This window comes from Musa acuminata, chromosome BXJ1-4, assembly GCF_036884655.1.
Source record: "Musa acuminata AAA Group cultivar baxijiao chromosome BXJ1-4, Cavendish_Baxijiao_AAA, whole genome shotgun sequence".
Lineage (NCBI taxonomy): Eukaryota > Viridiplantae > Streptophyta > Magnoliopsida > Zingiberales > Musaceae > Musa > Musa acuminata.
Window position 1 is genome coordinate 7,827,406 of NC_088330.1, and position 18,636 is coordinate 7,846,041.

The 18,636-nt window shown below is 38.7% G+C and overlaps 2 protein-coding genes and 1 long non-coding RNA gene across 3 annotated transcripts; 1 reads left to right on the top strand and 2 right to left on the bottom strand.

Annotated features, from left to right (window-relative positions):
- Positions 1–2,682: 2,682 nt before the first annotated feature.
- Positions 2,683–3,483, top strand: LOC135672389 (ethylene-responsive transcription factor RAP2-9-like). Its single transcript, XM_065180862.1, has one exon. The coding sequence runs from the start codon at positions 2,727–2,729 to the stop codon at positions 3,282–3,284; it is 558 nt and encodes a 185-aa protein (XP_065036934.1). The 5' UTR covers positions 2,683–2,726; the 3' UTR covers positions 3,285–3,483.
- Positions 3,484–6,777: 3,294 nt separating this feature from the next.
- On the bottom strand, positions 6,778–10,295 carry LOC135645129 (uncharacterized). Its single transcript, XR_010498672.1, has 4 exons — positions 10,143–10,295; positions 9,993–10,048; positions 7,177–7,218; positions 6,778–7,082 (listed from the first exon to the last, which is right to left on the bottom strand). It is a non-coding gene; the product is annotated as an uncharacterized LOC135645129 (long non-coding RNA).
- Positions 10,296–10,772: 477 nt separating this feature from the next.
- LOC135645133 (UDP-N-acetylglucosamine transporter UGNT1-like) lies at positions 10,773–17,528 on the bottom strand. The gene is made up of 10 exons (XM_065163226.1): positions 17,219–17,528; positions 16,146–16,222; positions 12,595–12,741; positions 12,362–12,495; positions 11,854–11,984; positions 11,729–11,773; positions 11,545–11,642; positions 11,325–11,432; positions 11,179–11,235; positions 10,773–11,099 (listed from the first exon to the last, which is right to left on the bottom strand). Exons 1-10 carry the CDS (start codon positions 17,355–17,357, stop codon positions 11,025–11,027), a joined length of 1,011 nt encoding a protein of 336 aa, XP_065019298.1. The 5' UTR covers positions 17,358–17,528; the 3' UTR covers positions 10,773–11,024.
- Between the last annotated feature and the right edge of the window lie 1,108 nt (positions 17,529–18,636).

An 18,636-nucleotide genomic window follows, 5' to 3' on the forward strand; every position in this document is an offset into this window, starting at 1 on the left:
CATTGTGACCCGAACTTGTCATCAAGAGAAGAAGGAAAACAAACGCAAAGGTCTTCCCCAACTGGCACTTGCTGAAGGCTAGAAAGAAGGCCTGTTTGCCCAATGCATTGTTATCATCTGCTGGCCACACACACGTTGTGCTGGCACGTAAAAGATGGAGGAGAAAGACTTTAGGAGGACCACTGAGGCCCTTCCATTTTCCATTTCTTTAGCACCATGACCACCAAGGGTGAGGTGCAATTATGCCCAGTGGATCATACTATTCCTGTGAAAAGATTGCATCAACTCTTTCATGCTGCTGCATTTGATTTGCCTCTCTCTCTCTCTCTCTCTCTCTCTCTCTCTCTCTCTCTCACCGACCAATTTGGAGTAAAAAGTATCCACCGGCCACAACAAATTAAAGCCAGCTCTCCACCAGCTGCTCATGTGTTCTTATTTCTTTATCCCTGTACCCAAAAGGAGATGAGTTGTAATAGCACTTCTCTTGGGATCACCTCCCTTTGTCTTGAATCCTCCTCCTCCTCCTTTAGAACAACATCTTTGTTAGATTTCGTCCCAGCTGGTTGCCAAGCAATTAATAATTTTCCCAAGATTATTATCGTTAATTAATCAGTATCCTAAGGTATAACTCTCTTCTTTCTTCCTAAATTACTCATAATTATGAGGACCGAGACGATGATCCAACACCAGCAAGCCAGTAACCAACCCACAATAACTGTGGAATCTATCCGTACGAAAAACATGGTTAGAATCTTTATGTTAAACAAAGAGAAATCAAAGATGACTTCTGTAACCACTGATCGGACTTATCCCCCAAGAGAACGTTGGATAAGCTTCAATGGAATGCCAGTGAAAGAAAAACACGTCTTAGCATGACATCATGCATGGAAGAAGTCAACAGATAAATGGCCGTCAAGTTGCAGTGAGCAGATCGACCTAAATCATCGCTTCTGTCTCGTATAGGTTGGCAAAAGAGAGAGAGAGAGAGATCGATGAGACTCAGACGAAGGAGATACAAAGATACAACTCTTCGTATAATTATAGTTTCTTGTGAGGGTCAGAATACACATAAAAGGGCTCACATTTATTGTCATATACATCTCATTTTCCTAAACCATCTCATGAAGTCTCCTCTCAATAGTAATATATAAAAGAATCTCCATCTATTTATAAGGGTTAGGATACGCATCATCATATGATGTCTCTTTTCAATATAAAATCCAAGATAAATAGATCAAGTTTTATGCTTCAGATGAGTGCATGTTCATTTACATCCCACAAAGAGAAGTCCGCATGCCGACATCGAGGAGGCCAATTCTATATGCATATCCATATCACTGTCCTGCCTTCGTTCTCAGTAGTTTATGGCATTGTCCTCCTCGTTGCTTACACCCACCATTACTTAGATCCCTATTAGGATAACGAACGCACAGTAGCTATCTCTACCTTCTCTCTCTCAATCAATTAAAATCCTGTCCTTTTCTTCTCTCTCTTTCTCTCCAAACTCCATTCAATCCTCTTTTCTACGAAACCTTCTGAAGCGTCGTCTTCCTCCCGGCCACCGACCTTCCTTCAATCCATCTCCACCATCCGTTCCTTACCGTCACTTAATCTCAGCCGCTGACTCTGGAAAATTCAAGTAGGAAGTCTCTCTCCACCTCCATGTTTGTGCCGATGCTGTGAGAGAGAGAGAGAGAGAGAGAGAGAGAGAGAGAGAGCGAGAGAGAGAGAAACAGGAGGAGGAGTTCCGTAGGAGAGGCTGAAACGTCTACATCCACCACTCCGACTCACGTCATGTAACATGTCGGTGAGAGAGTGAACGGTGGGATGGCATTTATAAGCGCTCGACGTGAGTAGGTGAAGAACGCGATGGAGCAGAGAAACCAGGGTGGTGTCTCTCGATCTCGATCGACAAGGAAGGATTACAAAACCTAATCCTAAACCCGAGTTAATCGGGAGTAATTAATTGGATGTACAGGTTGGATTAGCGTGCAATGATCAGGTGGCCACCCGAGGAGGCAGCGGTAGCGGTGGTTTGTTCGAGGCTCGAGTGCCGACTACGTGAAAGATATCGAAGTTGGTGACGTTTTACGTCATTAGATTTTGTTGCTGTTGTGGAATTATTAGCGTCTCTTTCCGCCACCAAAGAGCCGCCCTTAGGATCTGTTTATATCAGGTAAAACTATATATATATATAATATTTACATATTAAGATAATTATCATTATTAATATTATAATATATTATTTTGAGGATTATATTATAATATATATTATTTAAAAAAATAAAAGGTAAGACACGAGCCTCATATGTTGGACACTTTTTTGTTTATATATATATATATATTGGGTTTTTTTAAAAATATATTTTTTCTTTTTTTAAAAAATTCAATAATATTTTTATAATATTACTAAAATATATTATTATATAGTATATAAGTACTATAATGGGATCAATTCATGACTAAAAGAAAAAAAAATAAATATGTAGTTAAGGATGTTTTAGATATTAAACAAAAAAAATGGTTAGGAAATTATGAAAAATGGAGGAGACTAAGAAAAGGCCAGAAAAGAATATTTGAAGGGGCAGATATGCTATTTCCAAACTTAAAGAGGGATGAATGTGTAAGACACATCATATTATTCTTACAGTCGTCGCTAATATAAACAGTAGAAGAGGGATGATTTATGGGAGAGAGAGAGAGAGAGAGAGAGAGAGAGAGAGGAAATGGAAGGGCAGTGCTGCTCCACCTCCACCAGCGAGGATACGAGGAAGTCCCCGCCGCCAGCGGTTGGGCAGAGGGCTGCGGCAAGCGGCGGTGGTGGCAGCAGGGAGAGGCCCTACAGGGGAGTCAGGATGAGGAAGTGGGGGAGGTGGGTGGCGGAGATACGGGAGCCCAACAAGCGGTCCCGGATCTGGCTGGGGTCCTACTCGACCGCGGTGGCCGCTGCAAGAGCCTACGACACCGCCGTATATTACCTCCGGGGCCGCTCCGCCCGGCTCAACTTCCCGGACGAGATCCTAGCGGAAGACGTGGACGGAGAAGGCTTCGGCGTCAGCGGTGTGGCCTCCATGTCGGCCGCCTCGATCCGGAAGAAGGCCACCGAGGTGGGCGCGAGGGTGGACGCTCTCCAGACCGGTCTGACGTCGCGGCCGTCGCCGCATCTGCGACAACAGAGAGGACACCATCAACACCAGCTCGAACAACAGCAGTTGCCATCTCGGCCTGCCATGAATCCTGATCTCAATCAGGAGCCGAGCCCGGAGGACTCCGATAAAGATTGAAGTACTAGTCCACTCTATACTAGGCTCTTTTCGATAGCTTCTGGCCGGCATGGACGCCGGTGACGGAGGATAGAACAAAGAGAAAGCTATCTTTTATTTGATTCGTGTTGTTTTCGCTCTCTCTCTCTCTCTCTCTCTTTCTTCTTTCTTAATTGTATGAGTTTACTTCCCATAATTCTGTCTCCGTTGTTTTCGTTTCTGTTTGTTTGCTTTTTGGTGTTGAGTGTAGAAAGAGTGAAGAAGAAGAAGAAGAAGAAGGTAAAGGTGGCTGGCCAACTTCTAAGAGAGAAGGCATGGAGGGGTTGGGTGGGCGGGTGGGTGGGCGGAGATGGGACAGATAAGAAGTCGCTATACATGATGAGAGAGAGAGAGAGGGAGAGAGTAATGGTCAAATGAATGGTAAGAGTGACATCGCAATCTGGTGGAGTTCACAAGCTGAGACAGATAACATCAGAGATATCAGAAAACAGCAGCAGATCAGAGTCCTTAAGCTGCTTGATTTGCTTCTTCAGCGTCTGTAATCTGCGCGAGGAGAAGGGAGTGCCATAGACCATAACAGAAAGAGTTCTTAAGCTGCTTGATTTGCTTCCTCAGAGCCTGCAATCTTGTGTTAGAAGAAGGAAGTGACAGATACCAGAAAGAAGCAGCAGTTGCAGTCGCACTGTAGTTTTAAGCTTCTCTATAGCCAGTAAATGTGTGCCAAAAGAAAGGAGTGATGCATCGATGGGTATGAGTTCCATTAATAAAAACTTAATCTATCAAGTTATGGATTGAATTTAATGTATATCATTTACCTGTTTCAATCCTTGAACACCTTTAATCTTCATCTGCATACCAATACTGTACTGTTTCCAACATCTTATACATGCATGGATGAAAGAATACATATTATACCTAAAATTTTCCAGCTGCTATAGTAGTCATTCTAGTGGGTGCCATATGGGTGCGATGCTCTTCAAGATAACAAAAGAAGAGAGAGAGAGAGAGACTGGAAATGAGTGGGATGGCTGCTGTTTCCCACCAGGAACATATGCTGCCCCAAAACATGGGGTTGGGTTCCCTCCACACACACAGACACAGACACAGACACAGACACAGACACACAACCTTGTGCAGACCACTCCAATTTCTCCTCTTCTTCTTCATGGTCCTTTGAATTAGTGCATAATGCTACCATAGAAACCAATGCATAAGCATCCATTGTCATTATTAGTACTTTGAATGATTACATTCATACAAACAAAATTTAATTGGGAGCTCCTCTAAGCGATCCACAAAAAGAGTCGAAAGGAGATGGCACATCAAACTACTGGGCAAAGGACACTAAATAGAAATGAGATGGACGATGAAAGGTATGTGTTGTTGAAGCTGAAATCCAAATTATTTCATGATCACAACACGTGCAAACACATTGGGATTGTTGAGAGGTCGGGTGGGAGTTCTTTGTGGAGTGTGGAGATAGAACGCATTCCCCTCTCAACTTGTGAACCCAAAAAGAATGCCGAGTGCGAGTGGAAGGCAGGTCAGGTCGCCTTTGCATGACAACATTGGGTAATGTAGTCTTTTCATTTGGGTCTCCGTCCTCAACCATGTCACCACCGAGTGGGGAACCTCCACCGATTTACACATTAGGGTTTCAAAGGGATCACGACAAACCCATTCACACACAAAATATACCATGTGATTTACATGAGATTCAATTCAATTTCATGATCTTATCATCGATCCTCAAAATTTTCACCAATTTTTCATATGACATAATTTTGATTTGGTGGTATGAAGTATCATTTCCTTTAATTTTAAGTTTGAACCGTTCGTTATTTGTCTAAATGACATTTAGTTATTTTAAAGCTCATTATTCTAACAAGAATATGAGGGTATTTTTATATTTTTTATATTAAATCTAATTATGATTTTTTAGGAGTTTCTAGATAGATGTTAATAAAATATATATTTGTTGCACGATCGTTTGAAGTGAGAAATATATATTCATATTTTAGTTGCTAAATAAAATATTTTATCATCATCTGTATGTTTATTTATTCACCGATCTATTTTAGATGATCGTATATGATTTTAAAGTGACTAACTTTTTACAAACAAATAATTATAAAAGTGTAAATGATTTAGACAAAATCATTGAAGTTCATGAGAAATGATATATACATAAACAAATTGATGGATATATAAATAAACTTGTAAGGATAAATTTACTATTTCCAAACTTTAAAGGGAATGTGTGTAAAGAGTATGAGTAGAATGTGCAACACAGAAACCCATCACTGTCGCTATGAACACAATGCACGAACACAAGAAGCGGAAGGCGATCTTCAACCGTTTCATACGCTGGGATGTTGATCGTTGACTTGGAGGCAGCGTATGCCCTCACACTTGCGACCTTCGATGGTTGGTTGACCCAATAGGAAGGAGATGTCTACTCGGCTTTCACCTCGCGCTGTCGTGGATGTCAAATTGTCAATGAACTCCCCACAAATCGGTTTGGCTGCTGCACCAAACGGTCTCCAACATTGACGGTTGAGGAACGACGTGATGTGAATTCACATCACCTAAAAACATGAAAACATTATTGTCGTCCACTTTAATGAGTTCGCACGGTTTTGACTTTTATATGATGAATTCTAGAAGAATGATCAAGGAGCTTCAGATTTATAGAATGAATGAATTAGATATCCATCAGATTCGATCGTGAGATAATAATTGACGTGCCAGAGATCTATCAACTGCAAAATAATATATTGACCATCATGATGTCTCAATAGCGGCATCCTGATGTTATCATTAGCCACATCTTTGAGCATTTAAAACCAATGTCATCAGCTGAAATCATGGATCCTCTACTGGTACAAGCTTTTCATAATTTTGTGTTCTTCATTTCAATGCAATATCCATTTAGAAAGGAAAGATTTCATGAATATTTGTTTGTCAATCTATGGACTGATTCTTCTAACTGAGCCTGCATAATCAACAACAGTCGAAGATTGGATGTAACCCAGGAAATGTCATGCTAGAATTGCCAGCCTACTTTGCCTCATAAGATTTCATGTAAATCTATCTCCTCTTCAAACATGCTGTTTACAAGACTTGTTCAATAGTGTGCCAAGAAAAATGCAACAAAATTTCTGGCTGCAAAAGAGTTGGATGATTCAAGATTTCATCACACCGTGTAAATGTGCAAAGATCAGAGAGCAGAGCATTCAACAAACAAATTGGTGCACTTCAACAGTCTTTAGATATCAGCACCAGGAAATTATTATAGTGTGTATGCTGGCCATCATTCATCTACACGCTATAACAGTTGTGTAGGCTGATCAGCAATGTCGGAGATTCTTAGGATCGGAACCAATAACGTAGGTCCATTTTTACTTCCAAGAACAAGGAAGATTTAAATGGCTATTCGAAATTAGTGGAGAACCTATGCATGCAGTGTGAATTTTCTTTTTCTTTTTGCACTTCCAGGACTACAAGATGAATATGACAAATCTCTATTTTCATCATTTTTGAATCTTGGCAAAAGCATTTCTTTAGACAATAATATAAGCATACTTTCAGCCCATTTCTCATAGAAGTGCAAGTCACTAAATAAGTATCAAATAATCAAAGCAAGCAAATCTTGGAAATACTTGGCTTAGATGTCATGTTGACCTTGGCACGGCTCAGAATGTAGGTTTTGTCACGAATTAGAAGAAACAACGAAGGTTATTTCTTTCCACTTTTCTTCAGACCAGTGCCTCCGAATGCTCCTTTCTGGGCCGCCTTAGACCTCAGCTCCTTGAGTGCCTGTTCAAGCAGATGGTGACCAGAAAAAGTAATTTGTCAGCATTCCCATGGATTGATATAAAAAAGTTCCAAACTTCAGGAAAATAAAATTTACCTTTTCTTCCTCTTTCTTCTTCTGAATATTTGATAGATCAGCCTGCAAATAGCAAAATGAACATCTTAGTGTAGAAAATCAGAAAAACAGCAACAACAAAAAGTCTAAAATTCAAATGACAGTTAAAATGTGACATTGACAAACATAAACCGATACAAAAACAATATATGAAAGGATAAAAGAATACAACTACAAAGCACCGAAACCACTATGCCTAACCTGGAATATAGGAGAAACTTGTTTGATCGAGTGTAAAATCACAATCATCATGGAGACTGAGTAAAAGAGTTTTAAAGACAAAACATAAGCGGCATGAGATCAGTGATTTAAAAAGGCACTTGGGTGCTCGCCTAGGTGCTCGGGCGAGGCGAGGCCCGAGCACCTCGGTTCACTTCTAGGCAGCGCGCTTCAAAGAGGCGCCGCCTAGGCGCTCACCCGAGCCCAGGCGCTGGGCGCTTCGGGCGAGCGCCTAAGTTAAACCAAGCGACCGAACCAGGATTTTAGGTCTAGTTCGGTCTCCGGTGCTTTAGTTGGTTTAATCGAACCAACTAAAACCAATATCAGCTGTCGCTGCTCGCCGCTCCTGCTCCTGCTCCCGCTCCCACTCCTGCTCCCGCTCTCGCTCCCGCTCCCGCTCCCGCTCCTACTGTCGCTGCCGCTGTCGCCGCTTGCCGCTCCCACTCCCGCTGTCGCCGCTCGTCGCTCCCGCTCCCGGTGCCGTTGTTGCTTCCTCTTTTCTCAGTCAGCACCCCCTTACACTCCTCTTCCTTCTTCTCCTTCAGTATACTGTTAACAATATACTAATAATAGTATTTGTATTTATTAGATTAATAATATATTATTTTGATTTTAATACTCTTAAATAATTATATTTATTAATTATATTATATATTTTAATATTTTAGTGTCGCGCTTCGCTCGGGCGAGCGCCTAGCGCCTTGAGCGTTTTTGGACCTTGACACCTAGCGCTTTTTAAATCACTGCATGAGATGGATACTCAACAAAGATATCATAAAGAATCCTGTTCCTTCCATAGTTGGGTATCGAAAAAAAAAAGGAAGGGTAAAATCAGAAAAAGACTGAATGAAGACGGCACCATTCCTCACTAGAGGCCCTGCCTGTTCCCATCGACCATAACACCTAGGTGAGCCTAGCAAATTCTTATGTATACTCACCTAGCAAGCTAACAAGGTAAAAGCTCAAGTCCCAAAGTGGGAGAAAGTCAGGCATAAGGCAGAAGACCATGTCAAAGTAGCTCCAGTGCTTGTTGACCTACAAAGAGGGGGGCAACTCACCTGATATGTAAATATAACAGAATGTGTTTCTTGATATCCAGACACAAACATGCGATGTTAACATAAGATCTATTGTGTGTTTAGAAGCATAACTATGAGGGAGACTAGTTCAGAAATAAGGCATCTGAACCAGAGACATGAGTCATTTGCCCTCATATCAGAGTTCTCATAAGTTAGAATTTAGAAACTCTTAACTTCATTTAGAAGAACATCAACAAGTACTTTATATACTTGCATTTACAATCTGAAGAAAACAGAAGTAGACTCCAAAAAAATTCCTATCTACTCCTTCACGTTAGCCACACTCCCCTTAGATGAAAAAGGTTAGAAAAATCGTTGGAAAATCTATAAAGTTATGACCCAGTTCTAGAATTAATCAAAAACCTATTCCTACTTCCAACTCAAAATCAATGAAGACTGCAACTCCAATAAGTTTTAAGTCGTCAAAACAAATCCAACTCGATATCCAGATTTTCAAAATGCCCTTTGTCAAGTCCAAATAGAATCAGGGCCTAAGACCCATACAGTGGCAAAAGATATAAAATATATCATGAAGCAAAATTTGCTAAGGCTCAAGACTCTGATGTTGTTTATGCTAGAGGTCAATTACGAAGCAAGAAATATTTTAGAAAGACAATTAAAATTTCATGTGCATTTGCACATAAAGTAGGAAATCACAATGTAGAAGAAAAACAATGCTGCACAACTATATTGTACTGTAATCATTATTTAATAAGCTTAAAGCTTAAATTTAATAGCACATATTGAACAATTTGTTGAAATAATTCTGAGAGCACAGAGAACTTACAGGATAAGACTTTACTGACATAAGTTACATATTTCCATGTTTCAAAACACATTAGTATGTGAAGAAATTACCTCATGAAATGATTACATTTCACCGAAGTTGGATTTCTCCATGCTTCTAACCAGTTGAGTTAGATTTATGTACCACAATAGCACAATCGCATGCTAGTTACAGGCGTCAAGAAACCAAGGAAACAGAACCATAAACAAAGTGAGCCATAGCCTTTAAACGAGGCATGTCCACGCCCCTGAAAACTCAGAAAGAATTCATGTACTCCAAGAAATTACCTTTGTCCAAGTTCATCACAGGACTCGCGAACCCTATCTAATTCAACACAAACATTTCTTTATTTCTTTCTTGACACACATTGAAATTAAGGGAACTTTGGTTTTGTATTGATCTATCATATTACTTCACCAAACCAACATATCAACCTAATCGAACACATAAATCAGAACTTACAAAAAGACCAATAATAAAATCAAAACCACGATCTCCAACACGTCAAAAGCTACGAAATCGCTGAACCCATGAATTAAAATTGTTATATACAACCAACACGTCAGTCGCTATTAAAGCGCAATTCACAGAGCAAAACAGTCAAGAACATCAGATCATGCAGATAGAGACACTCCCAAACTCTCAACAACGCAAGCAATCGATAACTCGCCACCAATATAAACAATCCGTACATATCCGCAAAACGCACGTACCTCGTCGTATTCCTTCTTCTCCGATTTAGGCTGCTTGAGGGGCTTCAACTTCCCACCTGAACCAAGATCCGGGAGATCTAAATCCAAAGATACAGAAAAAGGGCGACAAGAAGAAGAAACAAACAAAGAGAGAGCGAAACAGATGCCAACCCTGCTTGGACGACATTCTGATCGGGTGGGAAGCGACGATCGGAGAGGCAAAGGCAAGCTGAATCCCGGTTTGTGCTACGACGAGAGAGAGAGAGATCTACGAGGAAGTTTCCAAAGGAAGAAGGCAAGTCGGTCATTTATAGATGGGGAAGACAGGAGTACACGTGTTCGGCTCCGAGGATGTCATGGTTGCTTAATTGTGCTTTCAATAGATGGGCCAATGGGTCGTGTGAGTTGGGCCGGGCCCATATTATGTCTACTACGACCCACGCACGTGGCCATCACCATGCACGAGTTTAATCAAGTTATATTACTGTTTGCCTCAAACGTGTTTTGGATGATTATTAAATTGATCTTTTGACTTTAAAGAGTTATTAGGAAACGAATTAATTACTATATGTCATTAACTGGTGACTTAATTACCATGGCATCGAATGTCTTATTATAAATTAAATACCAGAACACACGAGGACCAAAGTTTCAACGGGTTGGCAAAACAAGTTAAATTAAGAATATTTAAATATCTATTTATAGTCTCTAATAAACTCTTCTTATATCTTATATTTTGAGCAGAAATCCTACATTAAATCTTGTTGGAATCACATACAATTGAGAGCTTACAAGACAACAAACCGTAAAGGCTGCCTACATAAATAATGATATCCTCAATATCCAATGTTCTATTTCTAAAACATAAAATATCGATTGTATCAGAAGGCGTAGATATCATACACAAAAAGTTGAATAGATGCAACCAAAATTTGATGTGAACAGTTAATGGCACTCGAGCTGCTGTAATGTGAATCTCGTTAGATCTTTGGGAATCCATCTGGATGGGAGCCATTAATGGCTTTGCATTCACAAGATTTAGCTGATGAAATGCTACTTCCCCTTGATCTTGCAGTATGCGTAGAAACCGGAGCCCACGAAACCAAGAACTTGGCCGATAATATTCAACTGGAGAGGAAACGGCTTGGAACTTGATCAACTGTGAAAGCTAAAAAGCGTTACAGAAGGGGAAGGAAATTGAACTTACCACGTCGAAAGGAAGTCCCCCGAACAACAACCAGCCTAGTCCAACGGTAAATAGATCCTGAAGCAATACACAGATCAATTTCCATATAAGGGCATTGGAAATGCAAGAAAGAGAATGAAAGAGCAGCGTTGGCAGGGAAGACCAACCTTCAGATTGCCACACATTGTCTGTGTCAGTGCAGAGTTCAAGGTTGTGTTCAAAAAAATGCAGTAGTTCAAGAAAAATGCCAATATGCAGGAAAATATCATCACAACCTGCAAAAAATCAACAAGCAAATGCTTTATCATGGTAGATTCGGTGTAGGGGACGTCTACTTGATATGTTTCGGTGGCATATTGAACATAGATGTATGACAAAGAAACCTGCCTGAAATCCAAGAGAATGCAGATAGGGAAACTTCATAGTAAGCTCCAAATCGCCACGAATATATGTCCAGAATAACAAAATTGGTCCACAAACAATTCCTGAAGAACAAGGAGGAGAAATCAAATTTGTTGAATGATTCCAATCAATTAAAGGTTCCGAACTGGTTGTGGCCCTGGATTATTACCATTACACCACATGAGACCAAAGCTGTTGAGACCACTTGATTTTCCTGGAAAACAGATAACAAGCTTAAGGATGAAGACAAAGCCAGAAAACAAGAAAGCCCGATGGTAAGGATATGGATACTACCAACACGGTTTATGGTTGCCAAATAAATTGCAGTTGTCATGTTAGCAATGAACACCATGCCATAGCCATAAGCATCAAATGACAAGTCTCGAGCTCCAGCAACAAAAGCTCCAAGAACAATCAATGCAACACTGGTAAAAAGCTTGGTCATGCCATTGAGAATCAAATAATAAAATGGATGGAAAAGCATGTATGATCTAAGCATTCAAATCAAAGCATCACAAGGATAGGTGCCCTACATGTTCCAATTCAAAAAATCATATGGATTTTACATACAAGGGATTTTGCCCTTGCACAAAAAAGTAAGTCCAGTTTTACCCAATAACCAACTCATGCTGTAGTACACATACGAGGCATATTAAACACAGATGAAGGCTGCTACATGTTTTAGTATATATATATATAATTCATTACGAATTTGAGTCCTATGGTGCATAATTCACATGCAATTTGATGTTTGGTAATGTGTCAGGTTGCATGAGAAAGGAAAAGACACTGTTCAATTTACCTGCCAACAACAGGATGCGTGTATTTTTGCCTTGTAAGTAGAAACTCTACAATCATCGTAAACATGACGGTTGTACGCCTAAGGGTGGTATACATTGGAACATTTACTCCACGTACAGACTCCATAGTAGCCAACTTTAACCAAAAAAATGCATCATGTCATTTATAATTCAAATAGCCGTGGGCATAAAGTTATAGAGAAGTTTATTTTCATTAAGCATAAATATTATGTACCATGTAAAGCAAGTATGCTATGGAAAGGGGAAGCGTATGAAATATGGTTTCAAGTGGCACAAAACTTCCTTTATGTGGTTCACCATTTGTGAAAGAAATAATCCTCCAGCGCCTCATTGCATAAAGAATGCAAGTTGAACTAATCATCTGCCAAATACAAGAACTTCATATGAGAAAATGAATATAAATCAGAATAGACATACAAGTCGAGTATCATGGGGGTTAAACTCGAGAAGCGTTTAAACTTTGCACATAGAAAAGCTGATTTCTATACATCAAAATTCTCTCAATGGACTGGTGAAGCAGGAAGGAAGGAAAGGTCAAAATAACTGGAGCTAACTTCCTTTATTTGGGAGGGAGGGATCTGCACTAGGGTTGAGATTTTATGTTTTATATTTCTTGTGGTAGATTTTAGTGGTTCCTATATTTATTATTTTTTATCATCTCCATGATTTAGTCAGTGGAACTGACTGGTGGCCAATGAAAATTGTCTTGCTGTCTTGAGGACCCGCAAAATAGTGTGCTTCAATGGTAATAAATTATCTAGAAGCTAATTTTTGTCAGCAATTTGGTGATTCAAAAGATGTAGAAGAAAATATAATTGGCAAGAAAAGACAAAAAAAGAAAGAGAAAGAAGTTTCTGCTGCCAAACTAATTGTGTGCTTTATCAATTCCTGTATGCAAAAAATTTCCCAACCAAACAGACCCTCTTTAAATGAACTGTAGATGAGACTCTTATCCTAATCAAATACTCTAAAACAGGAACATAAGGCTCAAACAAGATTCTAAAGACATTTGATAATTTTTTATTTTTCAAAGAAGAATAACTGACTATATTTGTACATGTATGTGGATACCTATTCTGCAAAAAAAATCAAAATTTTAGGACCTCTTAGAACTCCTAAGCATTCTCTAAAAGCAATGAAGAGTACTGGTTTCGGATAAAAAAATTAAAAAAAGAGACAAAAAATAAACAAACGGCAAACCATTCATCTAGTACAAACAAATATTGGAAGTTCTAAAAAACAAAGAACACTTAACATAATGAGAAAAATGGTTTTCAAGCTCATAAATAGATTGTAAGCAAACTAATCAAGTCATGCATATGTTTTTTTCTTTACCATGCCTCATTTTCTTCTTCAACACTGTTTTAAGATCATAAACCTAAAATTTGGAAAGGAGACAGGGTCTTGAATGAACCAACACTTGTAGAAAAATGGAAAGCTTAATGCACAAGGCTCCTACCAATATGGGGCTCCATGCACAGGGTCATGTAATGAAACAAAAACAGTGGTCATTCAAAATAAAAAATAAAAACAAAGGAGATACCTACAACAAGAATTAAAATCTCAGTCCGGTATTGATACCAGTCATCGATCGGACCAATACAACATCAATCATGAGTCAGTAAGGGTTGGTAGCAGTCAGTGCAGGAAGAGTCTAGATCGTGAGAACAATCAGCAATAACATTGAGGAAGTGCAGAGGCAGGAGGTGAGGGAGAAGTCCGCAACAGAGTGAATGACCAAAATGATGGGAAACTGGTACGGGCAGCCAGTGGTGGCGAATTGGTGGCAGTGGAGAGAAAAGCAAAGCTGGTGTGATTGACATGAAGAATAGTGTTTGGGGTGGAGAAAAAAATGAAGAATATAAAAGATGAAGAAAAGAGAAAAGTTTGGGATGATACCGGTACCATTCAGTACAGCATGGTATAGGTAGAGTTACTGAGCATACATCTGATTATAGTAAACACATCAAGCAATAAGCCTTATCGAACTAAACTAGGCAAAATCATGCACTCGGTGCCAATTTGTCATCAGACTGGTACATGCCAATCTGTACTGACCATAACAATCCTTGATTGTTACCATAACAAAATATTTGAGTCATCGAGAGAAAAATTCTAGAAAAGCACTATTATTTACATAATAGACCCAAGACGTTTAAGACACAAAGGGAGAAAAACCAACTCATTATAATGATATTAAGAAATAAAACAATTAGTACTATAAAAAGTGAGGTGTCTATGAATAACATTCCATCTAAATCAACCATGATACATGCATGTATATGTGGACTGAGCCAACACTTTCATAGAACCATAGAACTGAAAAGATAAACAGATCTTCAATAATGTTGTATTAAAGTTATTACATCCACAAATTACTGCAGATGCAACACTTTTTGAAGTGCATCAACAAAGCACTTCAGTGCATCTCTACAGTGCATCTGACTTTGGTATTAGAAATAACCATTGTTAAAGTAAAACTTAAAGCAAGCACAATTAGAGGAAAGTCAAGAAATACATGTAATGCCTATGTTCAATTTAGTTTATTTTAGCAAGACCAACATGTGTCCTTGAGAATTATTTGACAGTATGGGAAATGGAAGGTCAAAAAATAGAGTTACAACTTCAGAACAGATCTGAGTTGTTATCTGGACAGATCCAAAAACTTCTGGAAATGATAAGTTGTAACCCTATGTTCTGACGTAAAGGTGAGTCAATTAGTATCAGTATGAGTTGAGGTAAAGGAAAACTAATTTACTGGAAACAATAAAAAGGGATCTGAATGTCCTTTATTTAACTAGAGGAAAAAAGATGATGTAGCCAAACCCCAAATAATTGTCACCACAACTTGTATTTGTTGTTGTTGAGAATAATCTCATCAAATCTCATTTAATGGGCTCTAATTCAGGATAAGCTCGTGTCAATAGCTTAATTAACTTTAATAAACCAACCAAAATTAAAAAGAACTGTTCTCCATGAACTTTAAAAGCATTCTAAAACAACAATTAAAATTGACAAAAACACATAAAAACACAAGGACAAATAACAACTAGGTTCAACTAGGATACAAAGCAAACCTATCCTACATAAATATCCAACCACAATATCACATTATAAATGTTAAATGAGCCAACCACATCTCTGGAGGCCTGGTCTGAGTGCAGTACATGCTTAGAATTGAATCATATATGGGTTAATTTCAGTTATCTATTTTATGTACTCCTGAAGACTTGAAGTAAATACTGCTCATTGTATGTGAAAGGTCCAATACGTAATATTTGTCAATATAATTTGAATTTGACTAGGGGTTCACCTGATGAGCAGTTTACAGTTCATAAAATACATTAGTTATAAGATTTGTGGAAGGTTTGGTGGACCTAGTGTGAGTAAAACAGTGGTTATCTTTGTAGGGATGATAACTGATTATTCTGATAATATGATTTTCAACAAGCCTTAGAGGCTTAGGCTCTTTTCCGTGATTTCTAGCTCATCTTTTCTTGTACTCCCATTTTTACTTCATACATTTCTTTCTGCCTAATATAACTGTAGTTTTGCCACCATAGCTCACAGAACCTGATCATAGCCATCCTATCATTGGTTGATTTCAACTATTTCTATCTTGGTTGAGTATATTTGAAATCAACCTGCAATGGTATTATCAACCTAATGGGTTACTTACAATAAGTGATCAGTATAATTTATTTCACAAAACTTGAGATACTCAAGTCACCACCCAGGGGCAAAATTATGGGAGATATATCATACCTGGAAAAGTGTAATAACATTAGCACAGGGGAAATTGTATGAAGATAGAGCTGCTTTGTTGAATAAAACCAGAAGCACTGCAAAGGGTATGACAAAGGCAAAAAGTACATGAGATGCTAACATAAAAGAAGAAAGGACAATGCTAGACCAATAAGAAACATTATCAAAGATGAAAATTTCAAAATAAATTACTGTCAAACATAACATGTGATAATGCTAAGCCGTTTAGCTTAGTGTTTTAAATTATTTAATGCAAATTGCATTCATCAATAACATGCAATATTTGTGTCAGCTCCATTCAACAATTAAAACGTATGCATTTGAAATGATCAGGCAGCCACGATGGGAGTCCTAAATTTGTTTAACCCTCACATAAGCAATAAAATTTTACGGCAGGAAGATGATGCAAGCCAGCATATATAGGGTGAGAAATTGCCACTTTCTTCTTTCATCCATTCATTTCATCAAACCGAACTTGGAAGTTGCAATCCAATGCTTGAAAATGACAGAAGCAGCTACGTGTTATGAAAACCCAAAAAACTATGATAAGATTAGATTAGTCTTAATATGTCATCACCTCCCAAGTACCTGCCATGTAACTGGCTAAAAACAACCAGAGAAAATACTCAAACCCATATTTATTGCATTTTTGTCAGCTGTGAAACAGTACAATTGTTTTTCCGCCACTCAGCAGAAAGAAAATTAACCTAGATTAACTCTTCGCAATCGGTCTTCCTTAATTTTTATGTGTTCTAGCAATACAATGAACAAGATCGTACCACTCACTCAAGACCCTTGAATTCACACGATAACCGCTACAAAGCACGTGTCAAGCCATATCATATTGGCAGAAGAGCTTCAAATCTAATGCGCCCTCGGAATCGAGGACAAGATGTTCGAACAAATCAAAGGTCTCGTGTTCCATCTTCGGAAAATATTTAGGGCACCTAATTTATTGCAACTGATAATATCCAAGACCTTTTCTAAAGATACGCATAGAACAAACGATTCGAGCACAGAACAAAGGAATTCCAGATCGAGAAACGCAGAAATAGGACAGAGAAGGGACAGACCCGCGCAGGCCATGTAGGAGACGGCGGCGAAGGCGCCTCGCCTGGTCATGCCGGACCCCTTGAAGAGGGGCGCGTTGTCATCGCTGCCCCGCAGCGACGACGGCGGCGGCGGCGAGGGATCGGACACCGGCAGCCGCATCACGCCCTTCGGCGCGATCTCCCCGTCGATCGAGAAATCTCCCTCGATCCAACGAAGCGATCGACGGACTCTCTCTCTCTCTCTCTCTCTCTCTCTCTCAAAAACACGACATCGAGGAAGGGAAGACGAAAAAACAAACGAGCCGTCGATCCATTCGTCGTCGCAAATAGAAGAAATAGAAGGAATCTTTTCGGTGAATTATTCTTAATTCCTTATTTTGCCCACTTTCTTCGACTCTTCCTCCTTCCAAGTCAAAGGTGCATCGCGATGACCGAGTCAATTGAGATGCACGACATCATCGATCACATTCCAGGTTGAGTTCGATCCGTGTTCTATGATTATTTTTGGAGTTTAATTCAGATTAATTGAAAATTCATCCTCTTACTTCTTTCCTAATTTGATATTATAAATTGATAGGATTAATATTAAGATCAATAATTGGATTAGGGCAATCTATAAATATTTAAGATAAATTTTATCTATATTTATATGTGAATATTTTTTTTAAAAAATAAAATATATTTTCATTATTAGATATAATAAGATATCATTTATGTAACAATGCACTAATTAATTTGAATGTCTCAACGACCCTTCATATGTGAATATTATAACTTGGAAGTATGTAAATTTTTAAACATTATTAGAACTTGAGTCAAATGAATTGTATAAGCGAGTTGGTAATGACATGACATTCAAATGTTCCCATGTTAGATTCTACCATCTATCACCTATATATAAATGCTCTCAAAAATACTCACCACAGTCGAATATTGTTTCTCTTAAGAAGAACTCAATCATTTATCAAGCATCTGATCCAACCAAAAATTGCAAGCTTATAAGAGGGATATGTAGCTTGGTTTTATTACAATCTTATCAAACACAGAATAAAGTCATATTAAGTCAGCTAACAAATAATTAATCTTTGCACATCAAAACATTTGTGCTGTCATGCAGTTAATAGGAGAACAACACAATTTATTTTAGCAAACTTGTATTTTTCTCTGCCAAATTATCATCCAAAATGTTGGATAATTAGCCCTATAGATCGCAAAGCATAAGTTAAACAACCTAGGCTTGGTTAATTACCTGCAAAAAATTCTTGGGGAAAAGACTACTAACAATATGAAATCAAGAAAAAAATTACCAGTCAAGCATGCTACTGGAAGATAGGCATAGAACAGAATGATAAGGCAGACCTCTAAATGTATATTTAGGTACTGGAGGTGTGTGCCTAATACCTTAAAGCAGCTGCATGCAACAAAAATCTTAGATCTCA

Bases quoted from the DNA above. Each gene is read 5' to 3' on its own strand.
- LOC135672389 (XM_065180862.1), top strand. From the start codon at position 2,727: ATGGAAGGGCAGTGCTGCTCCACCTCCACCAGCGAGGATACGAGGAAG.
- LOC135645133 (XM_065163226.1), bottom strand. From the start codon at position 17,357: ATGCGGCTGCCGGTGTCCGATCCCTCGCCGCCGCCGCCGTCGTCGCTG. The intron at 11,985-12,361 runs GTAAATTGAACA...GCTTTTTACCAG, and splicing joins ACGCATCCTGTTGTTGGCAG to TGTTGCATTGATTGTTCTTG. The intron at 11,236-11,324 runs GTTGGTCTTCCC...GTATTGCTTCAG, and splicing joins CAATGTGTGGCAATCTGAAG to GATCTATTTACCGTTGGACT.